Source organism: Amia ocellicauda, chromosome 19 (assembly GCF_036373705.1).
Source record: "Amia ocellicauda isolate fAmiCal2 chromosome 19, fAmiCal2.hap1, whole genome shotgun sequence".
In the NCBI taxonomy this organism is placed as follows: domain Eukaryota; kingdom Metazoa; phylum Chordata; class Actinopteri; order Amiiformes; family Amiidae; genus Amia; species Amia ocellicauda.
The window spans coordinates 8,897,630-8,917,406 of record NC_089868.1 but is presented as its reverse complement, the minus strand read 5'-3'; the positions used below and the strand labels follow the sequence as shown (position 1 = coordinate 8,917,406).

General features: G+C 38.6%; 2 protein-coding genes across 3 annotated transcripts in view; both read left to right on the top strand.

Annotated features, from left to right (window-relative positions):
• rabgap1l (RAB GTPase activating protein 1-like) overlaps nt 1-19,777 on the top strand; it is a 219,621-nt gene that overhangs the window by 58,574 nt on the left and 141,270 nt on the right. The window lies entirely within an intron of this gene.
• gpr52 (G protein-coupled receptor 52) lies at nt 3,097-9,013 on the top strand. Its single transcript, XM_066692365.1, has one exon. The coding sequence runs from the start codon at nt 4,960-4,962 to the stop codon at nt 6,037-6,039; it is 1,080 nt and encodes a 359-aa protein (XP_066548462.1). The 5' UTR covers nt 3,097-4,959; the 3' UTR covers nt 6,040-9,013.

Genomic DNA, 19,777 nt, shown 5'->3' with positions numbered 1-19,777 from the left:
AGAAACAATCTGCAATATCAGTATTTTATCTTTGTTATTATTATTTTATTATTTTATTTTTTCTTCAGCTCTGTATCTGGCTGAGTCTTCAGAGCTGCATGCCTATTCAGCTGACACAGAAACGACAATTACTATTACAGAGATATAAGGTGAATTAAATTCCTCCAGTCATGTGTATAAGGTCAGGCTTTCAGCCCTTCTCCCTTCAGAAATGGCTATAACAAAAAAGGACAATTGAACACAGTGGAAGAGACATGGTGTGAGCAAAACAGACAGCCTGATCCAAATACATATCTTATTTTGTTCCGGTGTATTTAGTCCCTATACCATGCAGTTCATATTTTTGTATAGATATGACGTTCAAATTCAAGTCACAATTCACCATATTATGACATATTATGAAAAGTATAGTAGTCATTTACTCTGCAGTAATGAGAGCTTACTTTGAATTTACCTTTCATTGGTTTCTATATTTGTTTTCTGAGCAATGTGGAAAATAAAGTATATTAATATAGTAGTGATGTTAAAATGTCATATCCCTCTAGACAAATATGCTTGACCTTTGACCCATTGTATGACTAGATAATGGAATAGAAAGTCTGTACAGCACTTGAAAGCTTTCAAAAACCCAACTGCCCTGCCAAGACCTCATCTCGATTATAAGCACCCACTTAGCAATGTGAACTGAAGAGCACTAAGGCCTAAAATTGGGAGATATTACACTTAGACCTGCCTCTAAAGTGTCTGTTTCCTTGAATATTAAGAAAAAACAACTGAAATTCAAATACTTGACCACCAAACATGCATTAATGCATGCAATTTTTCATTCTGCCTTATGCTAAATATAAATGGTAAACCTGGTGTTTCACTGTGGTATAGGTCACAGACTCTATAGGATAATAACAGAAACAAAGCTTCAATTCCTGCAGAATTTTCGAAGAATTTGATGCACACATATCCCTAGCATAAATCCAACAAATATCTATACTGTGCCCATACGTCCTCTACTATTGTGTAGATTTTTTTTTAAAGTTGCCTTCCAGCAAATTCAGTTGCTCAAGCTGTAACACCCCTGCCAAAAAGCAAATACATTGGGTTCCAAACTTTATTTGGTTCAAGCTGTATCTTTAGCAAATCTGCCTGTCTCTAAAGAGATGTATAATCCTTAACTTTGACATTGACTAAACACTAAAAGCATCCACTGTGTGTGTTGAAGGAAGGTGTTCTCTGGGTTCAGTGACCTTTCACAAGCTACTTGATCGCATGGTCTCTGAGTTATGATACAGAACCCCTTAATTCAATCATTTTAATATAACGCATGGAAACCCATCTCTTATGCATGTGTATGAAATATCTAGTATATAAAATTTGCATAAGTACACACTCAGTGTGTGTTACGTTGCTCTAACATCTGGACAACATTGAACAATAGATCAAATTCTTGTCGATCATATCCCTCAGTCCCACTCTTCTCGTATGCATGCTGGTCACCCATCACCCAAAATGGCACACCGACACAGATGGGAACTGCGTTTTACTACATTAAGAGGATATGACTAACACAACAAACTGCAGAGAGAAGCTCCAAACCCTTAAAGAGCGATTGTCATGGTGTTCAAATTCAACTTGATGATAAAAACAAATATGAAATCCCAGCATGGAAACAAACTACATACATATGTTTGTCACCCCCCCACCCCCCCTTTCATTTGTGTTTATATTGTATAGTACATTCCTAAGTGTTAGTCAACACCAGAAATCTTTCTATCACACACACACGTGTCCGCTCACTGTTTATAAACAACAGCTTTTCAAACGCTTCCACCTTGGCGTCATTACACTGGCCTGCTATTGTGTGATTCCAAACGGGGAATTGTTACACCTTTGTCTATTCAACAGATTGCCAGCCTACATGAACACGTCATTATAGTGTGTCACAGCACAGAGTTATTACAGGGTAGCCAAAATAAACCTGCTAGGGATCCTATTAACCAGTTACTGGTTATTGTAGATGAGCTACTGTAGAAATTACTACAAATGGTGGAAAGAGTTCAAAGTTTGACCAAACATAAGAAATAATTTGAACTTGATAAAAGCCTGATGCATAGGTACAACCAACCTATTATTATACATCTATTTTTTTTAATTTACTGGAATACACAGCATTCTAACGGTGCAGGCTATTGTTTGCTTGTGGGCTGCACTGCACATGTCCCCGCTGCCAGGGCACTGCTTCCCTGCGATGGGCTGCTAATCAGCTTTCTAAGGCTGCCGTGTGTGATGAGCGCTGCCAGCCGCCAGAGAACAGGGCAGCCCAACCTGCACAGAGATCCGCTCCTCTCAGACCGCCGGCACTGCTGGCATGCAGTCAGAGACTAGCTCCAATCTAATTGCCTAAACCACCCTGCCACGATTTAGGCAGTCAATATGCAGCGCCTGCTCTGCAAACCCTAATATGCTGATATGCACGGTTGGTATTAAAAGCCTGTAGGGTGACAAATATGAAGGATTTTTTTTTTTTTTTCAGCCCCCTTTTGTTTTTGTAATAAATTATTAATGTACTCTCCTGGCAGCGGCTGATTGTGTTACAATGGGCAATAATGCAGTTGATTACAGCAGGATACTGACTGGTAGGATTACTGGGGTAGTGAAAGCTGGATTGTGTGTGTTTTCCATTGCTTTGTGCTCATTGTCATTCAAAACTGACTTGCTTTTTAGGGGGATTTGATTACAGGCTTCATTTGCCTGTATATGGTTTGGTCTTTAAACACAGTAAAATTTAAAAATAAAAATAAATCTAGCTGCATATCCATCCCGTTCACACCCCACCTCCCCCCACCCTTAATTTGCCCTCATTTGTTATGCTTGATCACAGCTATCGTGGGAGGATCTAAGCCAACAAATGCCTGGCAACTGTAACCAAGTGACAATTTCAGCTGCGCTGGTCATTGGCCGTGCCGTTGATTGGGGGCAGAAAGACCAAGTCAATTTTTGAATGGGAAATTCTCTTGTATCGGCGGGGAGGAGGGAGGAGGAGAGAGGGGGGCCGGCAGAGCGAGAAGCTCAGGTGCAGCCGAGTAGCACAGAGGAGACGGGAGTGCGAGCGAGAGAAAGAGAGAGGGAGAAAGGGACTGAGCTAGGCACAGCATCTTCTCCACTGCACCAGGGAAACATACCTCCGATAAGAGCTCAGTGGTCTTCACTTAACCTTGGATTTTTATTTTTTTTGGTATTCCTCTCTCACCGTCTCACACACACACCCAGCTGAAAAAAAAGGGTGGGAAATATTCTTTTCTCTTAACAATAAGAATCCTGTCTGGAACTGGAGCGTGTTTTTGGCACACACTGGGAGGATAGTGAAAGCTAAGGTGATCCACTGTGAAAGAGCTCAGCTTCTCTCCTGGATGCTGCTTTCTTTCCGTTATAGAAGACAGGCTGCATGCGGGAGGGGGAGATTTATTTAAAGCATTGTTTGTTTATTTATTTATTTATTTATTTATTTCAGACAAACAACGTTTACTTCATTCAGTGTAGGAGCTTTTGAACGGATTTGGAAGATGTGATAATGCTCTCGTGGAAATAATCCTGCTTTTCTTCATGTATTTCTTGGTTGCTTTCTAAACTGCTGAAGGAGGATTTCCTATTTTCTTGCTGCAGAAGTATTTCCGACTGCAAAGGAAAAGAAAAAAGAAAGAAAAGTTCAGTGGGACCAAAGCTAAACACATTCTGAATGCTGGGACACAAAGTTGGGGACCATATTGCTGTGGTCTCTTATTTAAAAGATTTCAAAGTAACGGTCTGAAGAAAAATAGAAAAATGTCTTTGATACGTGCTTTCCTGCTATTTGATTAACCGTTCAGAAGCGTTTGAAGAGGAGAACAAAACAAACAAATGGCTTTATAAACTACAGACGCTTTTGTGACAGGACTGCATCATGACACTGACTTCAAACCCTAAAGCCTAGCCCTAGATAAGATCAGAAAAGGGAAAATCTGGGAGTCACAGGACATGCTTTTTCGGACTAAATTAAAATAATCTCCAAAAGTCCTCACAATGAGAGCTTGGATATCGATATGTTAAAAGCTCTCTCCTCTGAGTGCTGTATGTGGATTTGCAATGGATTGCACACATGGGGTTTAGCAGGGGATGGAGCTCACACTTAAATCAGTGTGTGTGGAAATAAGCACTGAAACGGCACTTTACTTTACTGGGGAAGAGCTTGAAGGAATTCTGCTGGTGTCCCAATATAGGTATGAGTAGAAATCAGGAATGCAAATATTATTATAGATTTTGCGTATTTGAATTGCCAGTGTTCGTACAGTGTGAAACATCTGCACAAATTTAAATTTGTAGCACTCATGTCACTGCCGGATGGCCGTTTTTTTAAAGGATTTTTAATTGATCATTGTATTCTGCTCGGGCTCTCGTAAATGGCTCATATTGAGGCTGCTGCTTTTGTTCCAGCTGTGCCGTGTTTACTGATACTTTGCTTTCTCTCATTTTGTCGTATTTTCCCCCTTTCATTCTCGCAGTTGGTTAAGCCATCAAATGAATGAGACCACCCATCTAGAGCTCATTATATCAGGAGATGTGATCACAAAATAACACAAGTCGTGTTAACTGTGTTAAACCTTGAAGTTTGTTGAGAACAAATTCTATCAGGCGAGAATGACTTCACTAAACCAGCCCAGTTCAGGTGTGAGGGACTCTTTGGGATGAATGTGCTGGATTGTCTCTCTCTCTCTCTCTCTCTCTCTCTCTCTCTCTCTCTCTCTCTCACTTTGTTAGACCCAAGGAATGTAAAAGCAGCTCTGTTGCTGGGGAAGAAATGAGCAGACAGGTGTCTTAAACAGAGATCAGTGGAAGAGCATGTGGAAATCTGAATTTCGTACAGTTGGACTCAGAAAAATCTGTACTCTTCAATTATCCTAAACTGGCACCCATCTCCAGCTCTGAACCATGAATCACTCCATAGTTGAAGTTGTGACTCCTACAATGAACAGCAGCACCGTCAGAGTCCCTGTGAACCACTCCTGTCCTCTGGGTTTTGGGCACTATGACGTGGTGGAGGCCTGTGTGCTGGAGACAGTGGTCATCGTCCTTCTGACTGTGCTGATTATCACTGGGAACTTGACAGTGATTTTCGTTTTCCACTGCGCCCCGTTGCTTCACCACTACACCACCAGCTACTTCATCCAGACCATGGCGTACGCTGACCTTTTTGTTGGCGTGAGCTGCCTCGTCCCGACTCTCTCACTCCTGCACTACCCGACTGGTGTCAAGGAGTCTTTGACCTGCCAGATCTTTGGATATATCGTTTCCGTGCTCAAGAGTGTTTCCATGGCATGCCTGGCGTGCATCAGTGTGGACCGTTACCTGGCCATCACCAAACCTCTCTCTTACAACCAGTTGGTCACGCCTTGTCGCCTCCGCATTTGCATCGTCCTCATCTGGATATATTCCTGCCTTGTATTTCTACCCTCCTTCTTTGGCTGGGGGAAGCCGGGCTACCATGGGGACATCTTTGAGTGGTGTGCCCACTCCTGGCCCACCAATGCCTATTTCACAAGCTTTATTGTGTGCCTGCTCTACGCCCCGGCTGCCTTTGTGGTCTGCTTTACTTACTTTCACATCTTTAAGATCTGCCGACAGCATAACAAGGAGATCAGCGAGCGCCGGGCCCGCTTCCCCAGCCAGGAGATGGATACTGGCGATGGAGGACACAGCCCCGACCGGCGCTACGCCATGGTGCTCTTCCGCATCACCAGTGTTTTCTACATGCTCTGGCTGCCCTACATCATCTATTTCCTGCTGGAGAGCTCTCATGTGTTGGACAACCCTGCCCTCTCCTTTGTCACCACCTGGCTGGCCATCAGCAACAGTTTCTGCAACTGCGTCATCTACAGCCTCTCCAACAGCGTCTTCAGGCTGGGCCTGCGCCGGCTCTCCCAGACCATCTGCTCGTCTTGCGTGTGTGCCAAAGACCGAGATCTGCGGGACCCCAAGCCACGCAAAAGGGCTAACTCTTGCTCCATCTGAAAAGGGACGTGAAAGGGGTTCCCCGCCCCCCCAGTCATAGCTTTTTTCTCGCTCCGGCCGTGGTGCTGCGAGGTGGTATATAAGGGGTCTCTCCAGCTGATGGGTGTGCTGGTGTCTTGCAGGCAGAGATGATGAAGAAGAGTTTGTCAGACCCTCTTCCTCCAGAGGGTTATTGCCAAACAGCAACCTGATTTTGCAGCTTTCCAAAGTGCTTGGAAATGGATCCAGAGCAGTGGACCCACCCCAGTTTCAGATATGGTCTAGGGTACTGCATTCAGATGACGCTCGACCTGTCCTTTCTTACCATTCTGGGGTCAGTACAGGACAACTAACTTCAGCACATCTTTTTAAAGGTCTAATGGGCTTCTCTCTTATGATGTTCGTGGAACAAACAAACTGAAATAAAGACAGCAACAACAAAAAGGAAAAATAAAGCAAAATAACAGAAAAGAGAAAACGCACAATATAAATGATGCCTGGAATTCAAACTGCCCCCCTTCCCAGTGCCCCCTGGCTTTATTAGTTATGTTGTATACTACTGAGTCTACTGTGTGAAAACAAGATACAAGATATCAGCTAACAAATAATGAAACCTTTGTATTAGATCTGTGTTAGCTTTCTGCTGTAGGAGGCTTCCCTATGTTTAGAACAGCTCGCACAAATCGTGTTTCAGATGTACAGATTTGACTGTTTATGATTAATATTATGTTACTTATTTACTGTGTCTGTGCCTAATATTTTCAATTGACATTTAAAGAGGTAATTGGTATTTAAAAATGTGTGGAGAAAAATATTATTTTTAAATATTGGAAATGATTGTGCAATTAAGAGATTGTCAAGGCAAGTTTTATTTATTTTATATTAAAGCAAATATATATCTATTTACATTGGGCAATACATTGTTGCTAAAAAAGATATATCCAATTTACACATGGAAACAACACACACACAGTTTATATATATATATATATAAACAACTTTTATTTGACTGTAATTGAGGCACCTCAAAAATATCTCCATATTTCCATTTTGTTACCAAATACGGTATTTCATACTTTAAATGTAGGCCTTGTTCCCTGATGGAAAAGAATTTGCTGCTATAAAATATATTTACTGTTAAAGGAAGAGGTCTTTACACACAATGTTCTTTACCCTTGAAATCCATACTATGTATTTTATATGTGCTGACATGTTCATAAAATTTCTGTGGAGAAAAAGGAAAGAAAAGAAAAATGTGTCTTTCTGATACTTAAATTGTGGATAGGTTTCATAGGTATTGGCCTTATCTCGTGCTCAACTCTGAGTTTCTAAACTGTTCCTTTTGCCACAAAATACATAAAGAATCTGTAAAGAAGCTGCTTGCTGTTCTTTGTCAACACTTATTGTTATCTGCATTTTTTTGTGGTTGCAGATTTTGAGGTCTTAAATGGCTGCTACCTGATTGAAAGTGGAAGCTGCTTCCAGGTATAAATGCTTGCAAAGAAAACGTGATTTATTTGAGGTACTTTTGCAATGAACTATCCATAGGCAAGGCTATAGGGCATATAAGGGCTGATAGTTGGAGAATATTCTTTATTTTATTTATTAGTTTGTTGTTTTGTAATTGATTTTTGCTTTGTTTTTCCTGCCCTATTTAGTAAAGAGTGAAAAGACAAGAGCACATTTTGTGAAAGCAAGATAAGAACTTAATCTGGAGGACATACTTAACACCATAGTCGAAAGTTTTCATATCCTTCATCTGAAACGTAATTCGGCCAGTCATTTATGCTTCATGTATACCTGTCATTAATCTTTACTTATTAATCAAATATATATTTTCAGAGTTAGCTGAACACATATTCAGCATAGAGATAAAGGTGAAGATTTCAGTTGCCTGACAGGTTGTGTTTAAACTTTGGACTGTCCCTGTATTGATCATTAAAATGACTTTGCTGGGTTCATAATATTTGCCTTGTGTTCTATAGTTGCTGCTAAACAAAAGTCAGTTATGTTCTTCATATATTTTTATATTACAGCTATTTATTAATTGTTTTTTATTTATATATTTATTTATTCATGTCAAGGGCACATTAAACTTAATAGCAGCTAGACTTCTTTAGTTGCGTTTACATAATTTTCTGCAAGTCTTTCCACTTGCAGTATTAACCAAATCTTAATGATCAACTTTGATAGCATAACAATCTTTTAACTGTGGATGCTTGATCTCATGTTTACCAACATGTGTACAGTTTATTTTAACATTACCTACTTTTTGTATTGGTTTATCATTTCCTTCCTTTCTGTAAGAAGTGATCAGTTTTTCTCCATTTTAAATCTAATGTGTACCACGTGTCTATTACTCCAGAATATGTTGCGTTACTTGGTATTTAATTATCACTCCACACACCTGCAAAACTCTATAATTGATTGCTGCTGTAAAGCTGTAGTAAGCTGTTTTTGATTAGGACACAATACATATATATATAAAAAGTGACATACAGTATATATTTTTTTATTTTTTAAACATTTTGTGAAAGGTTCGGGTTTTGCTGTTGCTGCCAATAAAATGTGTTAATTTAAGTTTGAAAGCTGTGTTCCTTTCATCAAGAAAACCTGTAGAGCCACAAGCAGGTGGGGTTCCATTTCCCAGTTAAAGCAAGGTGGGGTGATCGGCTTGAAATGTGGGAAAAAATGTCTTTCCATGTATTCAGCCTGAATGTCCACATTGCTACAGAGAGGCAGCACTTGGACTTTGTGTTACTGCACGTTGCCTCATGCTGTCTCGTTCGAAAACAAATCTAACGAGGAACAGCCCAGGGAAGATGACACCAAACCTATTCTCTCAACCGCTAATTTTGATCCTCAGGCTGCGACAATACAAATCACTCATTGTCTCTACCATTTTTACGTAGGTTAGTTTAGTGTTTTAGTTTCTCCTTAGAACATCTGCATGAATTGGAACCATTGTTTATCTACATTCTGAAAGCAATACAACAAAACCAATATAAGCATTCTTTGTACCTGAACAGTGAACTGCAGCTGTTTTATCTACTAATAACAATATTTTAATGATATCTTTAAATATATATTTGTATTATTTCTGTTCATAATATATCTCTGACTTATATTCCCAAAAATGGAAGAATATGTGTTTGCGAGTATGTGTTTAGATCATTTCACTCTGCAGTTAGTGTGCCCTTAAATTACATTGGACTTAATGAATGCCTTGTCACCGACAGTGCTGTGCACAGGCAGTAATTGTTATTTGACAAATTAGTTATTAATGTAATCACACGGCTTTAATGTTATTTTACAAAGAAAATAGACTAGTAGAATTTCGTCTTACCCCAGATCTCGCACACTGTCATTATCTGTCTTACAAGTGCTGTTAGATAACGGGGCTCCCTACACATTGAAATTCTGTAGATTCCATCTCTTATCACTGGTCTTCTTGAACAACAGTTATACTACTTATAAGCTTCAAGAAATAGAAAAAAATAAAATAAAACTGCCTGAGTCAGGGATATACAGAACTGTATACAGTGGAAGGATGTGAGATTTTGTGAGATTTGGAATTCTAATGTACTGCTTAAGTCAAATGTAAAATGTGCCTCTGATGCAGCAGAGTTGAGTTTTCATTCAGGGATTTTAGATCAAATATCTTGGGAAGCCCAAAACAAAACTGTGGAAGACTACCTGGTGTATTGTACTGTGGTGAGGTAGTCAATAATAATACTGATCCTATTGATGTGCAGTGGGAAATTTCTACAGGGATCCGTGGGTCCACCAAGGGCACAGCACAACTCTTTGTCCCTGACCTGAATCAGAGCAGTGACCATGCAAGTTCCCAGTGCCATTTATTTTAGATAAATTAAATCTCAGTCCTCTTGTATCGAGAAGTCTTAACGTTTCTCATGAAAGTGCAATTGCTGTCCATATGATGCTGTTCCAAATGTCCCCCCTGAAGTGATTAGTGACCTTTATCAAAACTGGAAAAAAAAATATATATAAGCTTTTCTTTTGGGTGATATATGATTTCATTTTTATTTATTTATTTATTTTGTTCCACCTTCCTTTCTCCTCTCAGTACAACCCAGAATAGGTTCAACTAATCTCTCTGGAGAGATTGTTACTGATACTGGTTTTATTCTGTGAATTCCCTGATGGAGAGTGTTCTTATTTGCCACCTTGGGTTTCCAGGAGCAGAGGAATTGATTTTCTTTTGAAATTAAACTTTCGTGTCTGAGAATTAACTGTTAACTGTTGTTTTATTTTTTGTATTTGTTTTAATCAACAAAAGCAAGACAAACTAAATTCAGGTCTGATTGTTGTGGTATTTACTCAAATTCTAATTCAAGTGACTGCAAAGAAAATATAGAAATTCACTTGCAATACATACAATACAATGTCATTCATTTAACTTGATTTATTAGCATTAAAAAGCAGGTTTAATTTATTTAATGTATTGAAATTACAAAATGTATTGCTTTGTAAATATATACACACCCACACACATATATCATGTTCTTTTTATAGTTTCATAATTTTTTCATGAAATTCTAATATAGACACCAGAGATGGACTACCAATTACAATAATCCTGTTACATTTAAAGATATTTGTATTTGTTATTCATAGCCCTTGTGTTGTATAATCATGTTTTGTATTAAAAAATACATGATTTGTCACTTAAAGTCCTGTTACTACTTTCTGTATATCCGCAATATATAACACTACAGTCTATTCCCAAAGAGAGACATCCAACCAGACACACAGTACTGCAACTCCCAAAGGAGCAATGTAAAATGAAAATGTCATGCATCTAAAATGGGACGACAAGAGAATGCTTCTGAAATGAACACGTCAAATAAGAAACCGAATAAACCAAAGGTAGAATCTGAGACATAAAAGTGTTCAGCAGTGCCCCGATTGAAGAATCATACAGTTTTGAGAGGTAACATTCCCAGAATGAAGGCATTCAGAGCTTACTGTAATGCACCAGCAAATACATCAGCCTTAAGCATGGAGACCAAGTCAGTGTTTTCTGAGGCTGAAAGCACACGTTGACATTAATAACTAAGTGTTTGTATGTATACTATGGTATAAAACTGTTACTATTATATGTATATAAAAAACATTAGTAGAACCCTGATATAGATTATGTAAGTAATAATACAAATTCTATATTTCAGTCTTGTTCATTTTTTTGTGCTGACTAAGTCCTAGTCTGAACAGAGAAGCAGTTGTTTTGTATAGGTGTCTCTGTGCAGTAGCCCTGGAGGTGTGATGATGCTTGGTGTTTGTTTTGCAAGGGGTGTACAGTGTGGACGATGCTCTTTTTATAACGCCCCCCCGTCTCGCTTTTTTTCCTCCGCTTGTTTCTGATTGTAGATGTCTGGTGTTCCTGCCAGACTCATCCATATTCATGGACATAAAGAGGGAGCGTCTAGGCTTGTTAATATTTATGAAAATCCCCTTCATGCTGACTGCATTATAAATTCCATTTAATATTAATCTTTGCAGCTGCAAAACTCTAAAATAACCTTTCCTTTCAAAAGGCACCTTCAGGCACGGCGAGGGAGCTTTACCTGTGTCTCTCTTCAATGCAGCAGTGTACGGCTCTTAATCATTTTCCAAGTGTTGCCGAAATGCACTTTTTTTCCCCCTAACATGATCGCAACCTTTTTTTATTTCTCACTGCTGGCTGGAGCTGAGCCTGCAAGATGGGAAACTGCAGAATCACAGAAGCTATTAATGTGAAAGTCTCTACATGTTCTCCCTTTTAAAAGCCCTCTGATAAATGTCCAAATCAAATCCAAGGTAGAAGCATACGTTTTAGTAGTTATTTACATGTATGTGATCTGCAGAATATCAATTGTCACCTTTAATGACACACAAATGCCAAGGGTTTCTCAGCCTGAACGTTGATAATAGAATATTCAACTAGCTGAAGAGAATATTGAACTAGATGGTTTTAAATAATTCAACATTTGAAAGCCTACATAAAAGCTGACACAAAAATGAAATTAACAACATTTATAATTTACACTGTCTTGCTGCATTGTCTAATACTTGAACATTCCTTTCCCTTTCAGCTTTCAAAGTAACCATTACCAGAACTTCCCCATTATATCACATTATATAGATTCAGAAATAAGTAGATTTCCTTTCGTATTTTAGCGTTGTTTTGCTTCTATGTAATATCATAATATTCCTAGATTGTGAAAGCTTTTTGAAGCGTGTGATTTTCTGTTACATCTCCCCACAGTCTTCAACTCTGACTTTCAGTAATTGCCTAGCTATTACTGTACATCCATGTCTAAGGCCGAGTACTACATTGAAATGTTCTACATGTATGCCTGAGCATCCTTGATTTACTCCAGTGGACCATCCTTCAAAATTTCTGTTCCCATTCCTGTTCTGTATTGGTACATTTGGTGTAAGCAGTTCATTATTATCTGTATAGAGACACAGATGCACATAGATCCACAGATATATGTGCTCCATTTGTATTTATTACACGCAGTGCTTGAAATTTTTCTATTCATTTTGCTATTTTATTTATGATTCTGTTTTCTGTAGGAATTTGTTTGTAAGCTCTTTGCAGTAGTAGTTTTTGTGTTGTCGTTCAGAAAATCTTAGAATATACCCCTAGGGATTCAAAGCATAATATTAATAGAAAAGAAAGTGAAAGCTATTCAATGGTGAGAACAGCAGGCTTTAACAGCTGGCATTATTATAGCCACTTGAAGAGAGATGCGAGGCACAAAAGTCTTGCCGTTGAAACAGGCTGAAGCTACATGTCGCAAGTTAAAATAGGACACACTGGGAAACTAACCTGTAGGGTATGGTTCATGATGTATCAGAAACATATAATGAAATGTTGCTGTTCAAATAACCAAAGCCTAAATTTTTTAACCTTGCAGCAATGTGTAAAATATCACACAGAATATTGAACCCCTTTTCATTCTGACTGTGTGAAGATGGTCCCTATTGTCCCCTATTGTAGTTGGTAATACTTTTATGGCCTTGGTGTAGAAGCAGTCTTATAGTCTTGTCCGCCAAGAAGTCAGACGCTCACCCAAGACTTGGCGCTCCTTTGATTGTGTTACTAAATCATCACATTTGAACCCTCCAAAGGATCACTGATGTATTTAAAAGCTTTTTACTTATAGTGCTTAATAAACATATTTGTGTGCCAAAGATGTAGCCAAGTTAAAGGCTGGGGTGCTTTTCACCTGCCTGTGGTTGAGCAGTACTTAGCCTTGAGGAAACAGCTGCACAGTGAGACAGTCTTCATTTATCTGCTGGGTCTAGATCTATCTGAAAAGGGTATAATTGAGTCCTGATGTTCTCCTTCTAATATCTGCTGTGTGGATTTGAGGTGAGTGTTCATCATTACATGCCCAGACTGTTTGGAAAATGAACAGAATATTCTCCCGGATTTCAATCTTTTCTTTAATACCCACAGTAGGTCATCTGTGTCAATGTCTTTTGTAGCTTCTGAGATGGCTGTTTGTTTGTGTGCTTGTTGTATTGTGGAGAAGATTATGTATGTAGAGAAAGCAAATCAAATGAAAAAATGCAATCAAGTGCCCTGAAGCACCCCACAGAAAATTGGTATAAGGTAATGCTTTGCTCCACTTTGTTAGGGTGGTAAATATCTTTCTAAATTGTTGAGGTGCAGCTCCGTAAACGCCAAATCGAAATTTGAAATTATAATTTTGTGTTGATTGTGGGACGGGCAGCAGTGTGGAGTAGTGGTTAGGGCTCTGGACTGGTCGTGGGTTCAGTCCCAGGTAAAAACCCAGCTAAAGGGGTAATTGTTAAAATGTGATATATTGTAACAATTGTAAGTTGCCCTGGATAAGGGTGTCTGCTAAGAATTGTAATAATGGTTATTGTGCTGGTATACACATAGCATACATTTTAATATTTGGTTTGATCATGGTAATGCAAAATTCAGAGAACTGCATTTGACTTCAGTATAGAATACAAGACACCATCTAACATTACAAGAAGAAAAAAAGGTATTTATACATTTTAAGCTTAAAATATATATTTTCAGAACTGATCCACAATTCAGAATCTTGGATGAGGAAGAACTATGGAGAAGCTGTTGTTGAAATGGTATTGACTACTCTTCTCTCCAGCCAAATGTATTAAAAGTAAGCATGGATTAGCCAGCTACAATGACACCTTTTTATTATTCCAGGGATTTCCTTTCTCTTTTGTGTGCATGTGGTAATATTTATGAATCTATTCTAATTCCTCCCTGGCCACAGCTTCCCTTATTGTTTTGATAGGTTAAAAGAACCGTATGCCCAGGCCTTGCTTTGTACAAAATACAATGGCTTTGTCAAGCCGTCATTTACCTGCTCTAGTATTGTATTGTGCTCTCTATTCATATCAGTTTCAAGCTCAAATCTTCACCCAGTGCACATCTATCATTTGGATTTCAAATAATTCATGGCTTTTACCAACTATAGTTCTTAGTGTTTTTGGTCTCTTCTCTGTTAAGTCTCTTCGGTTTCTTCAAGGAATACAATACCCCCCCCCTTTAGGCACACACACTCCTTTATATAAAGATGGTTACAATGAAAATAAATATATTGAGGGGGTGAATTTTGATTAAACATGATCTCAATTAAATGTCAAGTGTCTTGAAAATTATATTATACAATTCATACCAATAATCCCAGTGAGTAATAATGAATAATTGCCTTAAATGCACAATGATGACTTGTGTCAAAGAGCAGAGCAAATTAAGAATAACATTTATAGAATATACAGAGATATAATGGTTAGCTGCAAAATTAAATAGAACTTGAAATTCTGGACATTGTGGAATTGTGATGTACAAGATATACAAAGTATATAGCATATTGACTTCAAACAAAGACAAATTAATTTCTGTAGCATGGGTAAAATTTGGGAATCCATAAAAATGTGTGTAGCATGGTTGTCTTGTTGTTGAATATAACGTTTTTTGTTTCCAAAAAACGTGTGGTGCTGTGCATACGTAATGCTGTGTAATGTGAAGTTGTTGAAGAATGTTGTAATGAGTAATGGCAGTACTGGAAAATGTAATGAACTGCTGGTCTTACTCAAAAGTAAATCATTGACTAACTTGGGAAAATTGGGCCCTAGTAATACCTCGGCTTGTGCACAGAACAAAACATACACATTTTCAACTCACATGGGTTTGATGGTGCTCCATTTCAGCTAACATAAAGAAGCCTGCTTTGAGATTCTCTTATGTCAAACCTATACACTTATAATGTTGTTAAATTAAACTTGTTCCAATGTTTTTTGCTCTTGGATGCTTCAGTATGAAAGGAATTACATAAAAATACATTTACAGTTAGGTCCATAAATATTCAGACAGTGACACAGTTGTCATCTTTGTGGCTCTTTATGCCACCACAATGGATTTGAAAGGAAACAATCAATATGTGCTTTTAAGTCTAGACTTTCATCTTTAATTTGAGGGTAGTCACATCCAAATTGGGTGAACGGTGTAGGAATTACACCCATTTGTATATGTGTTCCCCTCAATTTTAGGGGCTCAAACGTAATTGGACAAACTATCATAATCATGAATTAAATTGTGAGTTTCAATACTTGGTTGCAAATCCTTTGTAGTCAATGACTGCCTGAAGTCTGGGACCCATAGACATCACCAGGGGCCGGTTGTACTAACAGGATCAGAAAACACAATCGGATCCGGGCTCACTGGCAAATTGCACCAACACAAAATAGTGTGAGCCATAATTGACATACACCTCATGGCTTTTGGTTACAGTATCAATTACTTCTGCCTGCTTCCTGTGTTATTCCATTTTGGTGTGTGTTTATGAAAGCAATCTGAATAAAGAAGCCTTGACACCTCCAGTCTCCTACATTTCACCCTATATATAACATGACAGGGAAGAGCAAAGTGTAGCAATCAATCAGTATGCATTGAATGATCAAAACTAAACAATGATACACTTGTACCAGTGATTTGCTAACTACTGACATATGTCCCATATTTGGCTGTTACATCTCTGTTATAATGGGATTGTATCTGTGAGCTGAAAAGGTCTGTTCTCACAGATACAATGGTAAGTGGCAATAAAATGGGGTTATGAAAAGGTTTTCTTCAGTTCCCAGCTCTCTGATAACACACCATTTCACTTTTATAGATTGAAGTCGCATCAGAGCAGGGCAGTTAGGTTTTTGGGCCCGGCCTCATTCAAGCTTCTGAAGAAGACTCGAGAGGGAAGCTGTTGGTTGGACTCCTTCCACAGAGCGCACGAGCGATGCGTCTGCTCCGGCACCCACTGCAGAGCTGTCAGCGAGACGAGGCTCAGCGAGGCATCACCACTCCGAGCTGATCTGCTGCAGGGGGATTCGGCCTTTATTAATCCAAGTGCCTCGGATCTAATAAAAGACCTTTATTTCATTAGCACATTGCCACTTACCATTAGGACGGAGGCTAGAATGAGATATTATCAGAGAAGAAATATGGGGTGTGCAGCACTTGGTTTGCATGTCCGTATGCCTGCATTATGAAAGGCTTCCATCCACATGCCTCCTGTCATGCCATATATATATTATATACTCCTGGCCCTTTACTGTTGGTAAAAAATAAGCCTTAAAATATTTGTTTATCTTGTGTGAGGATAACTATAAGCTAAATCTGCCACCCCAGATTCCACATTGAGCCCAAACTGCTTTATTCTGAGCTGCAAAATGCAAAAAAAATACATTTTTGTGTTGCATTTTGGTTGCAAGAAAAGATAAAGAATATAATAAATATTATTTAATAATAATAATAATAATAATAATAATAATAATAATAATAATAAAGAATATATAATGTCATGCAGGAAAAAAAAACATCTTTTCATGTAATTTAGTCCACAAACCCAGATTGATAATCTTTTTTTGTGCAAATTGCCATGTCCTAATATTTCTTTTCTGTTTGGTCTATAAATGTAAAGGCACCTCTGAGAACTGGCAACAACGCTGGTGTCGAGGAATTTTCTGTAATAAGGGGAACAGACGCTTTAAAAGTAGTAGGGAGTAGTAGAATTGGAAATGCAATTATTATTATTATTCAATTTAATAATTCCAAGGCTTTGAAATGCATGGGATTAATTTGGACCTCATTTGGTCAGCCATGTCAATTGGGTCTACCAACACTGACCTCCGAGTAAGAACATTTATTAAAGCTTGTCTTTTGAGATGGCTTGCTGGAATTGTGTTTGTAGTCTATAGTAGCACTTTTTCAAAGTCAGCTTTAGAAGTAAAATAAAACCTAGTCAATGTGGGACCAAAAGCAGTTCTGCAATTTCCAGGCTGGTGTCAAATGTGGGCTTTGAGACATTAATCGGTAGGTTTCTGTCAGGAACAGAGTTGTACATGGAAGTTAAAGGCTTTGTGAATTCCACCACTTTGTGTCCTGTTGCTTATACTACCCAAGCATTATGCCTTTTATATTAGCAGATGAATGCCCTCAAACGGTTGATAAGTAATATAAACCGACAGCTACAGACACTGCTATTAGGCAGGTCTAATAAAGATGAGGTGGGTGTTGCTATCTGTCCTATTAGCATGTTGTGTCAGAGGATTTTTGAAAGGCAGTGTGGTCGAGGTATTCCCTGTCAAAGGGAGGTAGATGGCAATGTAGTGATTAAAAATGAAATGCAGCAGAGTACAGGAATTCATTATAATGTAACGCCAGTAGGGTGTTAGCGCTTGTAGACACCTCATTCGGAATACACTGTCAATCTGATGCTTTTAAGACAGTTGCTGTGGAAGCTGCGCAATCCTTTCGATAGCATATACATGTTTGTTTTTTAGAAGCGGTGTAAAGAGAAGTGGTTAACAGATTTAGAATAGCTTTGAATGTGTAATTCTCTAATTTTAATCTTGTAATTAATTCTTCCCAACAGATTGTGTTTGTAGCCTATATAGGTTTGTTTGCTGTGAGCATGTGCTGACTAAGTCCTCCACTGGCCATTCGTACACTCATGTGAACTAAGTGTGCAGAAACTATGGCTATAGCCTACTCACACACACTTTCTCTCTTTCTATCTCTCTCTCTCACACACACATTTACTTATTTAACATTTAATAATTTGGATAACTGTTAAAAAAAAATAGCATAGACCTCATTTCTCATATCTCATAAGTTTAATCACTTAAATTTGTGACAAATATGAACAGTATTATTTTTATGTTTTGGAAAATGTTTTGGGAATATATGGCTAATTATGTGGCAACTGAGATACTATTGCAAAGATGTATTTTATTGTATGTTTATTTGTAGGTAAGGAATGATATATTACATAACAGTAGATTATATTTTGGGGGGAATCTGAAATGTGAGGATAGTCAGTATGTATCCCAAGAAAATAACAGTAAATTTAAACATCTGCAAGTATTCGCCAACAGTAGCAAACAGTGACAAACACTGAGCCAACAGTTGTCATCTGGACTTAAGATCTTGTCAATACTGATGAAAATAACATGGCTTTATAGCACATGGGTGAACTGTTTTCCTTTGCTCCTGTCGGAAATGAATTATGCATTGCATTGAATGCACCACCTGATAATTAATGACTCCACGGTGTGAGCTGGAATCTTTGTAGAATGCTAATCTGGTCCTCTCAGTCCTGCATAGTGGCAACCACTACCTGATTAGGTCATATCCTGAGAGATAAGCACTCATCCTCAAAGATGACTTAATGATATTTCTGCTCATTTCATGCACTGGATGGGAGTCAATTGGCTTTGATCGCAGGGGCCCTGAGATTGAAATTTTCTTTGGCCAGAGGGTAAGATGAAATGTGTTTGAAGGATCTGGTGTGGCAGTAGTGGTAATATTTAGCTGAAAACTGCTATTTATTAATGTATGTCCTCTTTGACCTTTAAATTCGGTATCAAGTTAAATATAGATTTTTGCTAGTCTATTCCCATGCTGATTCAACCCCTTAAGGTTTAACAGCTGCCAAGTTCTGATGTCTGACTTTGGCACTCGTACCCGATATCTCTTCCACAGTGCTTAAATCCAATCCTTGCAGAGATTTATTTCCTGCCGAGTATGAGGAAACGTGCTCAGGATTCCTGTGTCCCCGGTACAATTTAAGGATCCTTTCCTTTGTCATGCACTCTTTTCTTTTATCCCTTTCATCCTTTTCATCTTGAAGACTGTTAAATATGGATTGAGTGCAACTGATTATAAAGCCATGTACAGTATAGTAAAACAGAGGGATTTGGGGTAAACCGCAAAGAACACCTACACACCTGCACTAATGCAGTGTAATGTGAAAATACCATGTTATATGTCCCACTTAATGTTTAAAGGAACACTACCTACAGTACCTGTAACTTTCCCTGTCTTGTACCCTCACTGAAGTACTGTTATCCTTTTTAATCAGTCAGCATTCCCACTGTGGATCCAGGGAAGCTAGAGAGTCGAGCGCTCCTTCAGCAGCTATGGCTGTCACACCAGCCGTGCTCCCAGTGATGGTATTTTTAGTAAAAGCAACGGAACCTGTGATTTACACATTACTGTTGAGAGCAGCAAGGCGTGCAGGTATTCACATGCCCTCGGATCACTGCTATGATTACATCCAGAGCTCTATGCGGTAGCATTTCAGCACTTCACTTACTAAATTACACTGACAAGAGAAAGCCTACCTTCGCCTGCCCTATTGGCTGCTCGCGGCTGGCAGCGGGGAAGGCAGTCGCTGTCGCGCATTTCAAT

Excerpts from the sequence above, each read along its gene's own strand:
- gpr52 (XM_066692365.1), top strand. The coding sequence starts at position 4,960 with ATGAATCACTCCATAGTTGAAGTTGTGACTCCTACAATGAACAGCAGC.